The sequence below is a fragment of the Cydia splendana genome, chromosome 27, assembly GCF_910591565.1.
Source record: "Cydia splendana chromosome 27, ilCydSple1.2, whole genome shotgun sequence".
Lineage (NCBI taxonomy): Eukaryota > Metazoa > Arthropoda > Insecta > Lepidoptera > Tortricidae > Cydia > Cydia splendana.
In genome coordinates this window covers 6,895,200-6,914,261 of record NC_085986.1, presented here as the reverse complement: position 1 = coordinate 6,914,261, position 19,062 = coordinate 6,895,200, and the positions used below count along the sequence as shown (strand labels likewise).

General features: G+C 37.1%; 1 protein-coding gene across 1 annotated transcript in view; it reads right to left on the bottom strand.

Annotated features, from left to right (window-relative positions):
* Nucleotides 1–2,235: 2,235 nt before the first annotated feature.
* The window catches only part of LOC134803665 (nascent polypeptide-associated complex subunit alpha, muscle-specific form), a 113,978-nt gene continuing 97,151 nt past the window's right edge, over nucleotides 2,236–19,062 (bottom strand). The window contains exons 34-42 of the mRNA XM_063776454.1: nucleotides 18,361–18,496; nucleotides 17,172–17,265; nucleotides 15,457–15,531; nucleotides 15,283–15,346; nucleotides 14,696–14,822; nucleotides 14,450–14,557; nucleotides 12,744–12,858; nucleotides 9,666–9,882; nucleotides 2,236–8,585 (exon numbers count right to left, since the gene is read on the bottom strand). Coding sequence (XP_063632524.1) covers nucleotides 9,666–9,882; nucleotides 12,744–12,858; nucleotides 14,450–14,557; nucleotides 14,696–14,822; nucleotides 15,283–15,346; nucleotides 15,457–15,531; nucleotides 17,172–17,265; nucleotides 18,361–18,496 — 936 coding nt within the window. The 3' untranslated portion in view covers nucleotides 2,236–8,585. The remainder of the gene's footprint in view (nucleotides 8,586–9,665; nucleotides 9,883–12,743; nucleotides 12,859–14,449; nucleotides 14,558–14,695; nucleotides 14,823–15,282; nucleotides 15,347–15,456; nucleotides 15,532–17,171; nucleotides 17,266–18,360; nucleotides 18,497–19,062) is intronic.

Here is a 19,062-nt window from a genome sequence, read left to right as displayed (position 1 = left end):
GATTGATGTCAATTTTGCCATAGTTATTCTTATTGTTGATTTTGTAAATAAAAGCATAGATATATTATATAGAATACATTATTTATCCACCTTGTTTCCTACAATAATCTTTTTAATTTTAATATAATCGCCAAGAACTGCCTATACCTCGTTTTTTTAGCATTAGAAAATTTGTTCAATATTGACATGTGTTTTTATTGAAAAACGCTTTAAAAAATAGTAACTACTACTTATAAAACCAAAATAATGTAAATGCACATAATAATATATGCTATACAGGGTGATTCAGGAGACGTGAGCAGGACTAACACTGCGCATTTTGTAAATTATAAATAACTGTTTCGTGTCAGTATTAGTGAGGTTAACGTTATTTTTCTAGACATGTAAAAAAAAGGTACTTATTAATTTATTTAAGACATGCATGGTCACCCTAAAATTTGAATACTACTACCGATATTCTGTGTCAAATTGAATGTCATCACGGTCTGGTTACTTTTGAAAACTCGTATCTCACTCAAATTTGACAGTTTATTTTCTTCGTAATTAAAATGCTGTAATGACGGTTAAAGACAGCAGGTTTTTTTATTAGGTTTTATGTTTATTAATTAGGTCTTGTAGGGTGACCATGATTGTAGAGAATTAAATTTGCCCTTACCAAAAAGTTGTAAAATAGGAAGAAGTGTGGTTTATTCACCTAAATACGACGGTGATCGATCAATTATCAGAGTGTGCAGGATTAGTCCCTGCTCACGTCTCATTAATCATCCTTTATAATTTTCACGATTATTAAACATTATCAAAACTACACAACGGGACTTAATCGCGTATTCAAGATTTACCTCCGACGTTTCGAGGACGGCGTTGTCCCCGTGGTCTCGGAGAAGACTGACCGACCCTTTATAATTGTTACATAATTGCTGTGACTTATTTTTCAAGTGTTTTTCAATAAAAAGACACGTCACGACACGTGTTTACCATTGAAGAGGAGAAATGATGTCGGAATAAATATGTGATTGCGTGAGTTGTAACACAATACATATTCCCAAAAACCGCCCACCATATATCTCCTGAATGTAGCATTTCGTATTCTCCAATCCGCTAACCTTATGTTTGGATACATTAGAGCGGGCGCGCGATTCCACTACACCAGCGGTCGGCAACAAGCGGCCCGCGGGCCGCATGAGGCCCGCGAACATCTCACTTGTGGCCCGCGAGCCCCCTTGGCTATTTTGCATGTAATATTGTCAACCAACAATGTCTGATAAAGTCATACATATAAACAAAAGTGCGGCCCGCGTCAACTTTCTTAACTACTATGTGGCCCTTAGCTGGTAAAAGGTTGCCGACCGCTGCTCTACACCCTCTAGAGATATTCTAAAGTTGCCTGTCCCTTTCGCACTCATTTACGTGAAAGTCTGTCTTTTGCACACTTTAACCTTTTGACCGCCACGCCTATTCTATACAGGGTGTGTCTGACCATCGGGCTTTAAATCCAGGGCTCGATTCTACTCGCTAAACTGAGCTACTTTTATTATGGCACCAACCCCGAAATCCCGAAAAAAATTTTCACCTTTTCATACATTTTGGCTGATCAGATGTTCAGATGTCGACGTTTTCTATGGAAAAGCCAAAAAAAATCCCCGATTTTAGGGTTGGTCCCAGTGTCAGTAAGTAGCTCAGTTTAGCGAGTAAAATCAAGCCCTGGATTTAAAGCCCCGTGGTCAGACACAGACTATAACATGCAATAGTAAACTTTATTAAAATGAAATGGTTCGTTCAATACTGTAACATTTGTCGGTTATGGCCGACTGTGGCGGTCAAAGGGCTTAAGGCGTTATTCATAAACCTGAATTGGCTATGAATCGTTTGTCTTTATCTGTCAATATGACTTATGTATTTGTAAGAAAGGGATAACACATGATTTAACTTTTTGGACGCCAATGACCGATATATTCGCACCGCAGGTTCAACGCCAAAAACTGATTAATCGGTCACAGGCCACAGAGCAACATAGACCTACGTGCATATGCATGAAGTTCAATTTCAGTTTTGACACTTCGGTGACGTGGCGTCCGCGTGCCAGCTTTTGTGTTTGACACGGCGTCGAAAAGAACTAAATGGCCCGTAAAGTTATATGAATAAGGGGGTAAAACTTTACCGTGGTATTGATCAGTGATATGAACATATTTTTTTTTGGGAAATGGGTTATGAAAGTAATAAAAAATAAAACAATAATGAAAGGACAAATTACCTTTTATTAAAATTTTATTGTGCATATTTCGGTAAATGTAAAAAAATATGGCAAAATAAAACGTTAACCGAGCGTGCGTAAAAAAAACCGCTCTCAGACAATGCTTTAAAAAAGAGCCCTATACTTATTAACATTTTTTATACATTTGACAAAAATAATGTCTCATATTTTAATGATAAAATTTAAGAGACGGAAGCGGCCATAGACTAGAATTGTAATGCATCGGTGTTGCCATACCCTATTTATTATATTAAGTTAAATAAATCACAAATGTTTTTTGACAAAAAAGAGTGGAAAATAAAAAGTGGCAATGGCAATACTGTAGTGTCGCCCCGTTTTCTTATAGACATTGATTTGAAAGGGACGACACTACAGTATTGCCACTTTTTAAAACTATAGATTGAAATTCTACCTTTTTGGGTCACTTGAATATTCAAGTCAAAGCTAAAGATATGGGTACTATAGACATTGACATGTACTATTTTGGTACATAATTATACTCCTTTAAGGTCCAGTTCCAGTGTCTTACAATTTTTGGAACAGATTTTTTTTTTTTAAATATTGTAGACCCTTTTGGTAAAGGCTCGAGGCAAGTAGTAACAGATACTTGTCGTGATATTATTGAGAGTAACTTGAAGTAAGTACATTACTTCACTAATTTAATATATTAAATGAGGTATAGCATAATGAACTCATCTGTAGCTGAAATCAATTAAAAAAATATCACTTTTTCCTGTGTTCCTAGTAAACCAATAACTTATTACATAAATTACAAATTATTAAGCAATACTTGACCATACTTGCAGAATTTAACATTTTTACCGCCACGACTATTTTATTTGGTTAATTTTAACCTTTGTCGGCTATGGCCGACTGTAGCGGTCAAAGGGTTTGGTGGTTTGACACATTTTATTTTACAAGCAAAATATTTAATCACTATTTAAATTACCCATACAAGGAAAAAGTTGAGATACACTTTTTTCCCCATACAGATGAGTTCAATATAAAAATAGACACCGAACGCGCTTTCAAAAGCGAATTTAAATCAGCAACATTTTTCGGACCTTTCCACACTGGCAACATTACTTTGTGTTGCCACTGTAAAACAATCCAGGTGCGTCAACCTTTTCTCTCGTTTAATATCATAATTAATTGCTAAATATTTTTTGTATTAATTAATTATTACATATATTCTCGTTCTAAGACTACGCAGCAAGACTAGAATTTAATGGCATCTACGTATAATTACTATTTATCCATTTTATACATATGTATAGAATCAATAATATTAAAGTATTTAAAAACAATTCAAAGACAAATTAAAAGCAACAGGAAGTAATCATTTTCATTTCATTTGAATTATCATTTCGAAATGAGAATGATGTGAAAAGAATAGTATTAGAAATGCATTGAATATTAAGTTAAATGCTTTCATTTGAAATAAATACTTTAATATTATCTATTTAACTTTAAAAGAATAAAAGTGCAACATCGATACCTTGAGATACATTTAAAAACCACAGTAGCGAAATCCTTTCAAAATTCCACATTTGAAAAATATCTTTTTTTTATACATTCCTTCGAAAAGGATACACAGTACTCATCCCTGCATTTTCGACCAAAATCCAACTTTCTATTAACGAAAGTTACAATTTTTTACTTTCTCGAATCTCGAGCCACTTCAATCAGTTCATTCAAAAGCAACGCTTAATATTATTCAAGTGTTTTTTTTTATCGAAAATCCCCTAATTATATATTCACTCTTAAGCCACGATATATATTAAGTAACAATTTGATAATAACAATTTATTTTGAACATTACACCTTGTAATTAAAAATAAATAATGACCATTGAAGCCGCAAAATAATCAAATAAATAATCTCCTTTTTTTAATATTAAAGCAAACCTCTCTGTACATTTTTTTTTTCGTAAAAAGAATCGTCATTTCAACTGTCATGATTTTTAAATCAGTAGCACCTAAAATTAAATTTAGAATACAACTATTTCTTTATTTCAAAATATCTCTTTTTAACCACATAATTATTAACGTACGCGAAAGAGACAAGACTAGGGGTTAGTATGGACACCGAGTCAACAGCTGAAGGGAAATGGTCGATTTGACATTTTCTGTCAAAACTCTCGACGAAAAGTTAGGTTATACAAAACTAGCACCTGTCAAATAAATAATGAGCGATACTTAACATTTATATAAGCCAATTAAATTAACTAAACACTATATACATTTTGAGATGAGATAATGTACTTGCATATAAAATATAAACTTCTACTATATTAAAAAAGACGACGGTATATGCCGTCAGCGGCGGCAAAGCAATATCGACTCTCGTGGATTGGCAAAAGGTTAAAATTCGCAATCTGTAAGATTCGTTACAAACAGTTGCCGCGTATTTTCATTGTAATAAGTATGTAAGAAATGTTATCTGTATATACAAGCACATGTTTACCAATAATAATTATAAATAATGTAATGTAATGACTAATAACCATAAGCTCAACTGTGCCACTTTAGTTACTAATATTTTAATTACATTTGTCATTAATACGTTGGTAAAAATGATAGACAATTTTTGTTGCGTATGACGTAATGTCACGGTAAACCACAAAGTTTCACTTCCAAGCAGAAAATACTGGCTATGCCCAGAGAAACTGTCTAAGGGCTGATACAAACGGACTGCAAACTGACTGCAATTTATATAGGAACTACATAGTTTCCATACAAATTGCAGTCAGTCTGTACAGGCTTTAAGGTACAGACGGACTGCGTAGACTTGTTAGATTTGACATGTAATATTCATCACTAAAACGACGCAATTGACGTTATGTGTGCACCAAAATAAGCGCCTCAAATTCTCATGGTTTTCACTAGAAAACAGTTACACTACTATTTTGCCTCTCAGTTACAGAAATGATCGCTAGCAAAACTATTAGTGACGATCCACGGAAAAAGGTACCTTATGGCGGTCGGCGCTTACGTCACGTAGCACCGCATTAGTATTGGAGCGTCGTTATTAATAGCGTAAGTGCCGACCGCCTTAAGGTACCTTTACTCGTGGAACGTCACATTTCACTGCCTTGATGCTTACAGTAACTATATATCACCTTACAAGTTTACGTACAATGATCGCAGGCTTATGCACCAGGCTACAATAAAAATATTAAAAAGTTGGCAATACCTTACCGTTCAAAATGATTCGAACATTACAGTTGTCAAAATGTTCCTTTATGGCCAATGACCATAACTATACTCTGTATCTTTAGGTATTTAAATAAAAGTAAACGAATAATTTGTACATTTTCGGGTAGTTATAACATTTATTGGTTAACCGGCCAAATACATAACCGCCTGGATCCGTCACTGTCACTGAACAACGTGACTTTAACCTAGGTACATTATTTGATCGTGTAATGTTTTGATTTGATCTACCCTAAGCTGGCTTAAGGAGCCATTTGAGGGTAGATTTTGTTTACTTTTATTTAAATACCTAAAGATACAGACTATAACAAATGTAATCTTACATTGCAATGTAACATTTAGCTTGGGAAAGCGAGTCCTATAGTATTACCCTATAAGGCTTCTCTGATAATATGTCTGCGGTTGCGTCTAATTCCCACGACTTTTCGTACATTTTGTATTGGTCGCGGCAATTAGACAGCATACATATTTTATGAGAATGACCCATGAATGAGTCACCGTATTTCATACACACAGGTATTACTAGAAGTGGTGAGAGCGTTCCTAACTATCATTACTAATATAACATTTTCGTCTTTAAGCATTTGCGTCGATGAAAAACATTTTTATCTTTATTTTCCAGGTTTTGAAGAAAGCTTTTATTAATACCGAAAAAATGAGATGAAAGTAACAAATTTGAGGTATCGTCTTGGGTCGTCCCATTCGTTTTTTGTCAAGTTCTTAAATTAGTCCTATTCTGCTTTCGTCACTCATTCTACATTGAAAGCCACCGACGATTGTGACGAATGTAGAATGGTCGACGAAAACAGAATAGGACTAATTTAAGAACTTGACGAAAAACGAATGGGACGACCCAAGACGATACCAAATTCGACTGGTAATTATGATATGTTTCTAATACGCTGCTGTACCACTTCTAGAAAATAGTCTTTTTGTAACCTTACCAAGCGCATATGCTATACTTATACAAGTTTCTTTTTTCATAGAAAAACCAGCCGAGATTTTTTTTATTGTTACCTTTTTTTTAAGTATGAAAATATGTGACGTTCCACGGCAAAAGGTACCTTATGGCGACTGGCGCTTACGTCGCATAGCGCCGCAATAATATTGGAGCGGCGTTAATAATAGCGTAAGCGCCAACTGCCATAAGGTACCTTTACCCGTAGGACGTCACATATAATGATATTAAAGCACTTATTGCGGTTTGGAAGCATATCCGAATAGATAACGAAAGTTAAGCTATAATTCGCAGTCCAAACGTTTAAGCGCCATTGTCGGCTATACACGACAAACGGTACAATTTAAAATGAACCTTAACACATTGACTTAGAGCCCCAATTAACCCGACACCTGCCACCGACCACCGACACCATTTCGGTTCAGAAAAGAGAATCAAAATTGAATTCTATATTTAGAAAATCTAAATTCAATTCTATACTGGGTCAAGCAGATCTTGTCAGTAGAAAAAGGCGGCAAATTTGAAAACGGTAGGCACGAAAGGATTTCCCATAGAAAATTTGAATTTCGCGCCTTTTTCTACTGACAAGATTTGCTTGACCATCTATATATTTATACTTCAAGGTCGTTATTTGGCTGGCAATTTAAAACCCTGTGGTCCGTCGTTGTCGTTGGACCTGCGGTTCGGATATATCCGTCGCTGGCGTCGAAAAGGTTAAAGTAAATTTGTATATAATATAGCATAAGCGTGGAAAATCGGCTCAATTCCCTTACAAAGCTATTAAATAACATTAATAACATAAGGTTTATTCTAGGTTGAGGTTCGAGTAGATCACAATTTTATAATTTTAATATTTTATACCGTTTTCGGTACCGTAACTTTTAAATAACAGTGGCCATGGAAGAATTATATGACTACGTGTCATTCAGTGGTGTTCAAAATATAATTATATTCTAAACTAAAATGAGTAAAATTTGGGGAAAGCTATTATTTTATCTGTGGTCGTAACTCAAAGCAAAGAGATAGTGACAACCTTAATATTCGCGCATCCGAACAATCAAATAATAAAACACTTAAGTTACACAAAGTTTCTTAACCCTTTGAACACTTTACGAGCTAATAATGTAAACCCTACTCGTAAGATGAAGGTTACTTTGACAGCGTCCGCCATAACACCTATAGTGGTCCTTTGTGCTGTGGGCACGACTAGTAACGACACCTTTAGGTGTTTTGGCGTTCAAAAGGTTAAATCTCAAAGGTCCCCCACTGAAATAAAACTAGTCATATAATTCTCCGTTCGCTATACCAAAGAGAATTGCTTGTAAAACAGAGGTAAAGTCTAAGAAAAAAACGTGCCCCTTATTTCGACATCCAAAACAGATGGCGCTGTACTGCGCCAGATGTTTTGCGGTCACTGAATCGTCAAACGTCATCTTTTGACAATCAGAGTTACCGCAGAATGTACCGTTTACCTGTCAAACACGAAATTGTCTTACATTTTACGCATCTTACTGAATCAAATGTATCTTTGGCTATACCTTGGTATCAACATCATATACCGGTATCACAGCTTATGTGTCCCTCGACAATCAGGCTCATAAATGTCTACACATCACCAAAAAGCACTTGGAAGTCGACACCTTAGCTTATAAACGCCTGAAATTGCGCGCTAACCTGAAAAACCACCACTGTGGCAAGAAATATAGGCCTGGGGCCCATTTCTCGAACGATTTTAGTCTAATATTATTAGTGTGTGTGGCATGGCAATCCATACGATTTGACAGTTCGTGGACTAATAATATTAGTCTAATATCGTTCGAGAAATAAGCCCCTGGTGGTCATATACCATAGCCTATGAATTCTTGCAACATCTGTGTTCGATAAGTGTATAGATATTTATGACCACTTAGTCTGCGTACATGTCCTTGACTGTACAGGACGGCCTCGACTTGTCGAATCTCATATACAATCTCAAAGTGTACAGTTGGCTGCAGAGAAAAGTGAAACCCCTTGCATACAAGTTTGTATGGAAAGGTGCTAAGCGAATAGTATTGCTACATATACATAGGTACATGTACATAACGAGTATAACAATATACTGTGTGTATGTTAGTGTTTATGTTTAGAAGTCCCCCGCTGTGTCACAGCTGTTTGTGGTGTCCTGAAAAGATATAGTTAAATTAAGAAATTTATATAATTTAATTTAATGCGTAGAATCGAGAGTCACATAGACATAATAAATAAATATATAAATATTTGGGAATAATAATAGACAGATCGACCTAGCCCCAAACTATCCATAAATCATTTAATATCTATCAGTCTCAGTACGAAGAGTACTGAGGTTGACTGAACTAGCATGACAAATACGAACGTTTCCGAGAAAATACCTAAAAAATTAGTCCGGTTTCTTCACGATGTTTTCCTTCGTACATATATATCGTATAGGTCATCACCAGGGATGTTGCGAATATTCGCATCCGCATCCGCGGAACATCTGCATTATTTTCAACATCCGCATCTGCATCCGCATCCGCATGAAATCGATGCGGAGCATCCGCATGATGCGGATGTCGACCAAGTCGGTAACAGGAACGTATTAGCGGCGGCGTAAGTGCTAGGTAAATTCGTCATTATATGTATATAACGAAATCGTCTAGATCCCGAAAAGTCGGCCAAGATACTGTTTATTAAATAAAACACACCTATATTCTTGCTCAAATACTAAACCTTTAGTTTTTTTTAATAAAAGATGCTAAAAATATAATATTTGACGTTTTTTTAAGTACCAAATCTGCATCCGCAACATCCTTGGTCATCACCTACTCGTATACAACGGGTCCCAAAATTCAACGATAAGCTGGCACCAGAAGATGGACCTGCTCATGACTACTCAAGGAAAATAAAAAATTGTAGAGATGTTCGTTAAAAGTACCACTATGGGTGTCGATTTTCATTTGATTTTGTTATTCCATAATAAATTGAGATATATATTTTTTCTTTTTTTTCCTCGAGTAGTCATGAGCAGGTCCATCTTCTGATGCCAGCTTATCGTTGAATTTTGGGACACGTGGTATAGACTAAACTATATTAAGCGCCACTTGCACCATACCACTAACCCGGGGTTAATCGGTTAAACCGTTAACTCAGTGTCAAATTGTACTCGTAACCATGGTAATTCCAGGTTTAACTCGTTAACCCCGGGTTACTGAATGGTGCAAGTGGCCAGAGTGTTAGTTACCTATGGCGCGATGGAGAGGGGGCGGAACCTCCTGGCTCGCGCGGCGTTGTGCGCGGCGAGCGGCGCGGGGTCGGCGGGGGCGGCGGGGGCGGCGGGGGTGGGGGGTGCGGGGGGTGCGGGGGGTGCGGGGGGAGGGGCGGGCGGCGGCGACGCGGAGGGGGACGACGCGCCCGAGCCCGGCGGGGACGACAGCAGCGCCACGCCGCGGGACCCGCTCCTTAAACAATAGTACATTATTGTCGAGGCTCGGAAGTAGCTACTTGCAGGCTGAGGATTCGTTTTAAACGGACGACCTTGGGAGTCCGTTTAATTGAATCCGAAGCCAGCAAGTAGCCTTCCAGCCGAGTCATATATAGTGCTTTTCTCAAAAATGGTGCAAGAAATATAAATATCATAGAAATATTTTACAAAAGCAACTTTCTTACGTATATATTTTCACAGAAAAAAGTAGAAACAATTGAAAAAATTAGCTTTGCCGCCTTTTTATTTTTTTAATAAAAAAATAGAAAAGTATTTTTTTGCCGAAAATACGCCAACCTATTTGAGACAGTTAAATAGTCGCGGTACTAATCATCTGTTTGGCTGTTTAATGGGCCTGTGCCTTCATTTGATATGGCCATTTCAACTTTTAAAAAGTTTGGAACTCGACAAATAATGGAATTTGTATGCAACATTGCAGTCCCAAAATCGAGACTGCAATGTTTTTAACTTTTTAATTTTTGACTGACCATAAACTACGCGCTTCGCAACCTATTTTTTAAACGGCAAAGTCGACTTTGCCGTCCATTTTTGAGAAATATAAATATCATAGAAATATTTTACAAATGCAACGTTCTTACGTATATATTTTCACAGAAAAAAGTAGAAACAATTGAAAAAATTAGCTTTGCCGCCTTTTTATTTTTTTTATAAAAAAATTGAAGTGTATTTTTCTGCCGAAAATACGCCAACCTATTTGAGACAGCTAAATAGTCGCGGTACTAATCATCTGTTTGGCTGTTTAATGGGCCTGTGCCTTCATTTGATATGGCCATTTCAACTTTTAAAAAGTTTGGAACTCGACAAATAATGGAATTTGTATGCAACATTGCAGTCCCAAAATCGAGACTGCAATGTTTTTAACTTTTTAATTTTTGACTGACCATAAACTACGCGCTTCGCGACCTATTTTTTAAACGGCAAAGTCGACTTTGCCGTCCATTTTTGAGAAAATACTTTTTTCATCACACTCGCTCAGTAAATGTGGAATTGCACGCAGGTTTAGCGGGAGTTATAGAAAATGCGTTCTCCCTAGGGAGTTATGAAGTTTCTAGTGCCATAATTAACAGTTTTTTGTCTTCATACTTAATTTTTGTATCGCAAGTGTGATGGAAAACATTGTGTGTAACTCGGGGCGTAATAATATTGCGCCCCGTTTGAGTTGAATATTGCTCGTTTGCAATATTCAACTCGTAAGTAAGTAATGGGGCGTACCCCATGTTGCACAATGTACTATTTCACACCACCTATTCGGAAAAGAGCTTTTCCTCCCTGCTAGGAGGGATCAAAGTAACACTTTTCTGTTCTAGCACACTATTTTTACAGTTTTTTGCACATTATTTTTTTAGCTTAAATAATCTGTTTAAGCATCAGATTGTGTCAACACTAAGATTTTTTTATTTTCCTCATAGTTGATATGAAAAGCAGTATGTCTCACACGGTATCAAAATTATTTCGTCTTGGGCGTTAACACTTGAATCCCACATTACGCTCAGGATTCTACTTTAGACTTTAGAATCCCTCACTACGTTCGTGATTCTATTGTAGAATCTATCGCTTTATTCAGGATTCAATGTACGCCCTTGACGGAAATATATCATTTTGATCCCTTGTAACACAAACTACTATTGCAAATGGCCGCCGTATCCATTTTCAAATTTGTGGAGACCTATCGCATATTGATGATGAGCAGACATAGAAATTTTTGTGGCAAAAACGAGTGTTTGAAAAAATGAAACTGATGATCTGTTATCGATATTAAATGTATATGTAATTTCTACTGGCTGTAGGGAAGTTACCGAGAAATTTCAATAATGCAAATAAATTACAAAGCGGTACATAATTTATTTATTACTTATATTTAGCACTTAAAAATGAAAACGTAAACTGTAGTATACAGTGCCAAAATAATCAAAACTACCAATATATGACAAACTACAATACCAGACATGAGTCGCTTAACTTCAAACTCGGGTAAATCCATCTGTAAGATTATACGATTTTGGTATTAAGAAAAGGTAATAGGGTAGATATTTGCTGAGAGGGTCAAATGGATTTACCCGAGTTTGAAGTTAAGCGACACACATGTCGATATTTCATTTTGTCAATCACTTTATTTTGCCACAAAACTTCTATGTCTGATAATGAGTATTCAAAACAAGAGTGGTTAATGCCCGGATTACCCGTTACAGATCAATTCACGAAAGAGAATTTAATATAGAGGCGTATTATCAAAGTAAATTTTGTAGTCACAGTAAATTTACTGCCATCTTTCGACACAGGAACAGAATTAATACTTTTAGACACCGTTTGACTTCGATCCTTGTTCTTTCACTGATAGGTCAACGCCATCTAACCATAGGCCAAAGGTGTGGCGCCATCTATTCGAGAATGACATTTTTTTATTTTCGAGGCACGTTTTTTTCTAAGAATTTATTTAACTTATTCGGAGTTACATATATCTTTGGTTTTAATAACTGTGGGCCTAGCCAAGCCGTCAATCGTTTGTTTGGTTACACTTAAAGATTACACCCTAAATTAAAACTATTTCAGTTTATAGTTTAGTAGTTAGTTGAGCGCTTGGACTGCCCCATGACAAAACACTGGGTAGAAGTCATCACTGGCCAAACAAAGTGATGATTTTTACCTAGTGTCGCTATAAGGCGTAATTTGTATTGTATGTATAGTAAATGTTTGTTTTTAATTAGATTTTTTTTATCAATGTTTTGTATAATTAATTTTTTTGAAAATGTAAAATGGGTTTTTAAGACCTGAAATAAATGTATTTTTTTTAATATAAATAAGTATATTAGTAGTTACCTAGAGTGCACGGTGGGCGGCTGCCGGTGCCTGGGGCGGGCGAAGCGCAGGTTCAAATCCCGAGCGGGGTCCGCCGCATACTTCTCACTGGCGTTCTGACGGCGGCGGCGGAGCGCTGAACAAAAAGATAAGATAAATAATAAGATAAGAGAAGTCCTCCTACACTGTAAACAGGTAGAAGTATACAGGAACCAATACCTAGAGACTCCGTGCACACCCGAAGACACTGCTAGGTTTCATGGAGGAGCTGGGGTGGCTAGAGTAGTGCTACCTCGTTTTCACGCAAAATAGGCACAATGGTTGTCGACTTGCGGAAAATGCCCAGTATAACTAACTAACGAAAGCTAAGAGAAATAAGATAAGTTAACCTTTTGGACGCCAAAGACTGATTAATCGGTCACAGACCACAGAGCACCATAGACCTACGTGCATATGCATAAAGTTCAATTACAGATTTGACACTTCGGTGACGTAGCGTCCGCGTGACAGCTTGTGTTTGACACGGCGTCGAAAAGGTTAATCTTCTTCTTTCTCGCGTTATCCCGGCATTTTGCCACGGCTCATGGGAGCCTGGGGTCCGCTTGGCAACTAATCCCAAGAATTGGCGTAGGCACTAGTTTATATGAAAGCGACTGCCATCTGAGTAGCCTAACTTCAAACTCGGGTAAATCCATTTGTCAGATTATGCGATTTTGGTATAAAGATTAGGTAGGTAGATATTTGCTGAGGGGTCGAATGGATTTACCCGAGTTTAAAGTTAAGCGACTGCCTTCCAACCCAGAGGGTAAACTAGATCTTATTGGGATTAGTCCGGTTTCCTCACGATGTTTTCCTTCACCGAAAAGCGATTGGTAAATATCAAATGATATTTCGTACATATGTTCCGAAAAACTCATTGGTACGAGCCGGGGTTTGAGCCCGCGACCTCCGGATTGAAAGTCGCACGCTCTTACCGCTAGGCCACCAAAGCTTTTTTGTTAAAAATAATAATTCATAAATTTCCGAATCAATTAATTGCACAAAACAAGGTCGAAAGTATTTAAGTTAATTTATGACCTATTTCGTCACAGTGACAATCAATATGAAAGTCGCTAGAGACCTCATACTATTATCAATGTGACAAGGTACAAAATGGGTCATAAATTAAAAATTTCGACTCGACATACCAAAGAGAATTTGAAATAGAGGGATATTGTCAAAGTAAATTATGTAGTCAGTACATTTACTGCCATCTTTCAACACAAATGATTAACACTTTTAGAACGCCATTTGACTTTGATCATTATTTTTTCACTGATAGGTATGTGTTAAATTTGTTAAATGTCAAAAGATATCGCCATCTACTCGAGAGTAGGCCAAAAGATATGGCACCATCGCTCGAATAGATGGCACCATACGTTTGGCCTACTCTCGAGCGTCAAATGGCGTTCTAAGTGTTAAGCATTTGTGTCGTAAGATGGGAGTAAATGTACTGACTACATAATTTACTTTAACAATATTCCTCTAGTCTAAATTCTCTTTGACTGTACATAATACAGAGAGAATACAATAAATATGTAAAATCGCTATGATAACCACGTACCAGGCGTCAGATCGTTAGGGTCCGGGGACAGGGGTCCGTCCCCGCTCCAGGAGGCGCACTTGGCCAGCCTGTTCTCCGCCATGGTGGCTATGGGATACTTGCACCTGTCTGTCTGACTACATACCTGGCGTCAGATCGTTAGGGTCCGGGGACAGGGGTCCGTCCCCGCTCCAGGAGGCGCACTTGGCCAGCCTGTTCTCCGCCATGGTGGCTATGGGATACTTGCACCTGTCTGTCTGACTACATACCTGGCGTCAGATCGTTAGGGTCCGGGGACAGGGGTCCGTCCCCGCTCCAGGTCGCACTTGGCCAGCCTGTCCTCCGCCATGGTCGCTATGGAATACTTGTACCTCTCGGTCTGACTACATACCTGGCGTCAGATCGTTAGGGTCCGGGGACAGGGGTCCGTCCCCGCTCCAGGAGGCGCACTTGGCCAGCCTGTTCTCCGCCATGGTGGCTATGGGGATCCGAGATGTGGTGGCGCTGGTGGTCGAACGCTGAAACGATCGGGCTAATAAGTTGCAAGTTCAAAATGGCGCCCATTTTTATTATTTTTTACATTGATTATTCACTTGATTTATCTTTCATCTTGGACTAGGTTTTCATAATATGGATATAAAAGTAAAATACAGAAATAATACAAAATACATTACGTTGATTATTTAATTCTTCTGTTAAAAATGTATTGCATAGCATAAATATATAGTTGCAAAAGGCGTACTTAATGCCACACGACATTCTCTTACGCAAAGAACACAGAAATATCTAAATTGACTTTTTTCTTTTAGGCCAATCAAATTAGGTAAAACAAAGCAAACTCAGATTATACGCATTTAGGACCAAATGAAGGTATTAAGACGATTTCCAGCTTGCTGGGAATTAATTCCTGGAAAAAAACTAATTTGATTGGCCTATTTATAGGCATCAGTTATATAAAAGTGATATTATAAAACTTACATCTCTCAAACTCTGAGATCCATCGCCACCCGCGCTGGATACTTCCCGTTTCACAATTGGAGTTCTAAAAAAAAAGGAGTTATTTAATTATTGATTTTCGGTTAAAAAATGTATTCATCAGACCTCAAAAATGATTTCCAAGCGTCGAAGACTAAGAAAATGTGTTTAACGTACCTATCTGGTATGGTGTCTAGTCTGGTCCTCTCTACGGCTGGGCTTTGACTCTTCTCTCCGCTTCGGGTCAACGACCTATCAAACAAATAATTATTATCTATTTTATTATAGTACAGAATAATCTGATGTAGTGCGTAATTGTTTTCCTTCGTAATTTCTCGGAAACGTTCGTATTTGTCATGCTACTTCAGTCAACCTCAGTACTTCTTGTACTTAGACTGACTGAAATAGCAAGACACTTCGTACGTTTCCGTGAAAATACGATGGAAAACAACTATGCACTATATCTGTATATTTCAGATATAAACTTTTTTTTTTTAGTTTGAAAGGTATTTATTATGATGTCAAAGTTTACAATACAATACAATACAAATCTTACAGAGATATAAACAGGATATCACATTATTTTCTTCTGGTCACTAATACACATGGACAAATTTAGAGGAACGCAAGAAAAAAGTTTAATTACATATTTTGAAATTACTTTATTTTATTTTTTTTATTTTTAAACTTTATTGCACATACAAAAAGTACAACAGGCTTTACGTGCTGGAATCCAGTAATTTAACCATTTTCTGCGTTCGTCTAAATTTATTCATGTTTTTCCATTGAGGAGTTCCGTTTGCTACCTTCCGACCGCATCATCAGATCAGCTCCATGTTACCATATTATTATTTGTATTTATTGTATATACATGTACAGTAGATTGATGTAAGAGAATACATTATTATTGCATTGTCACCTGAATTACGATAGTGCTCCAAATTATATCGGGAAGTGGTTCAAATTTGAAGCACTATACAAAGAAGATAGGTAGATATTAGATAGGTAAGTGAATCTCTATTGTTTCCCATAAAGTTTTAAGTCATAATGTATTGTTTGTCCACATTTTAGTTAGTCATAATTTAGTTTTTCTCAGAAACAACTTACTTTTCAGGATAGCCTTAAAACAAACCTAACCTAACCTATATATACGATAACCTTACGAAAATCCTGAAATGTTAACGGTTTGAGAATTATGACTAATGATCAGAGCCCGGAATTTTCGCGGCAAAACAAAAGACTGTCGTAATCTAGCTAGTGTCAGAAACATTACTTTGTCAATATCGATAGTTGTGTAATAGAAGAAAAAAAAAGATCAACCAAATAAAAACAATATTTAATAAATAAAAATTTAATAAAATTTGTATAAAATTATGTAGAAACAGATACAATTAGTATACCTATATAATGCAATAAATTGCATTACATTAAATGCTTTATACTGATAAAAGTGATAAACGAAACTGTTTACTCCCAGAGAATGTTGAGAAATTAATGATTATCGACTTTTATCAATATCACAAACCAAATAAATGTCATGTGCTGCTGTGTGTATGTACTGACGTGTATATCGAAGAAGAAATTGCATCTGTTTCTATATAATTTTATACAAACCTAACGTAAATTTTCTTATTATTATTATTTTATTCGGAGTACCGTTTTTTTCTTCTATTACACAAGTATCGATATCGACAGAAAAATGTTTCTAACTCTGGCAAGATTGCGACAGTCTGTTGTTTCGCCGTTTTCCGGGCTCTGCTAATGATAATCTGACAACCATTACATTATGACTTACAATAATCGTGTCAAACGAAGAAATCCGTAGGTAAGTATATACCTACGCAGTGAAGCTAATTAAAAGTGTGTAAAAAGGAAGTGATGGTAATACGTACCGTTTGTCTCTATGGTCCGTGGCGTCGTAATAAATCGAAGCGTCCTCGTGGTTCCTGATCGGCTCCCCTCCACTCACGACAGAATGGATTTTCACTGCAACCAAACAAATATTCATTGGCCGAGCGTTGGCGAAGGTCTCCGTTACAGCTCGGGCAAAAATGCTTTCGTATAAACAGCGACACTCCTAACTGTACATCGGTGGACCTTATTACAAATCTCAAACTTAGGGTTCCGTACCCAAAGGGTAAAAACGGGGTCCCTTTGTTTCCCATAAAGTTTTAATTCCAAATGTATTGTTTGTCATATTATCGTTAGTCATAAAACTGAAACCGTTAACTTTTCAGGATTTTCGTAACGTTATTCTGTAGATGGGTTAGGTTCGGTTTGTTTTATGGCAATCCTGAAAAGTTACGCGTTTCTGAGAAAAACCAATTATGACTAACGAAAATTCGGACAAACAATACATTATGACTTAAAACTATTTGGGAAACAATAGAGACCCGGTAAAAACGTGACCCTATTACTAAGACTCCTCTGTCCTTCTGTCTGTATGTCTGTCTGTCACCAGGCTGTATCTCATGAATAATAGCTAGACAGTTGAAATTTTCACAGATGATCTATTTTTGTTGCCGCTGTAACAACAAATACTAAGAACAAAATAAAATAAATATTTAAGTGGGGCTACCAAACAAACGTGATTGCAAACGTGGGGCAAACGTGATTTTTTTGCCGTTTTTTGCGTAATGGTACGGAACCCTTCGTTCGCGAGTCCGACTCACACTTGGCCGGTTTTTTAAGCTTACAGCGAGGTCTACAGCTCACATAGCCACTAGTTACATTGTCTACCTACATTCAAAACTCTTCAAATTTTTAGGTCATTATCGAATTTGCTCTGAGAAATAGTATGTATGTCTTATTGCACATAAACAGGTTTACATCAAAGGGACACAACAAAAAAAAATGTTATGTACAAAGGCGAACTTATCCCTAAAAGGGATCTCTTCCAGCTAAACTTTGAGAAAATGCGAAAGGATCAAACACTAACAGGTGAAAGACAATTTAATATGGACAAATAGCAATATGAGAATTTTGGATACACATACGCAACGCACGCAACGCGACGCAAGTATTATTTTAAAGGTCATAATTTCAGTTTTTTGGGCTGAATATCCTAATTGAGCAACTCACCTGAATGGCCAGGGGAGGTGGAGTCAGGCGGTCTGACTCGTATTTCTAGCCGACTAGATACTGTGGCGCCCTCTGGCGGGTCCTGTTTCTCTGGTCTCCGCGGCGGCGCTGTGGTCGTTGACGAACTTGATAGGCTCTGCGAAAAAAATCCATGGTAAAACCAATGCTTCTTTTAAAAGCAAAAAGGGAGGGTTATGATTTTAGAAGTCTTTTTACTGTGCTTACTACTGGGAATAGTGACCCGATTATAAAGATTGAAATAGATGGCAAGAGAGTTGCTATTTGAGTAGGTTAATTCTTAAACTCGGGGCTCGGAACCGGTATTGAAATACCAGTTAATATCGTTCCAAAACCGTCATATTATTTCGTTCATTAAAAACCGGTTAATTTATTGAACACGAACTAAAAAAAATCGTTCTGTCCTTACAAGGTCCTTACCGGTAAAAAAAAGGGAACGAATTTTATGGTTCGCGGAGAACGATATAATACCGGTTACTCTCGGCTCTCCTAGACGCTCGGTTAATCTCATATTCATACGTGAAAGCGATAGCATTATTTACTCGTTCTATCTTGCTTCGATGTTGTCATTTTAACCGGTTAAATTTCGGCACCACGAAAACGAAAGACGAACGAATGTGGCGTATACCGGTATCTCAATAGAAGAGTTGTTTAACCGGTATAGGATAGAATAGCCGCGTTTAT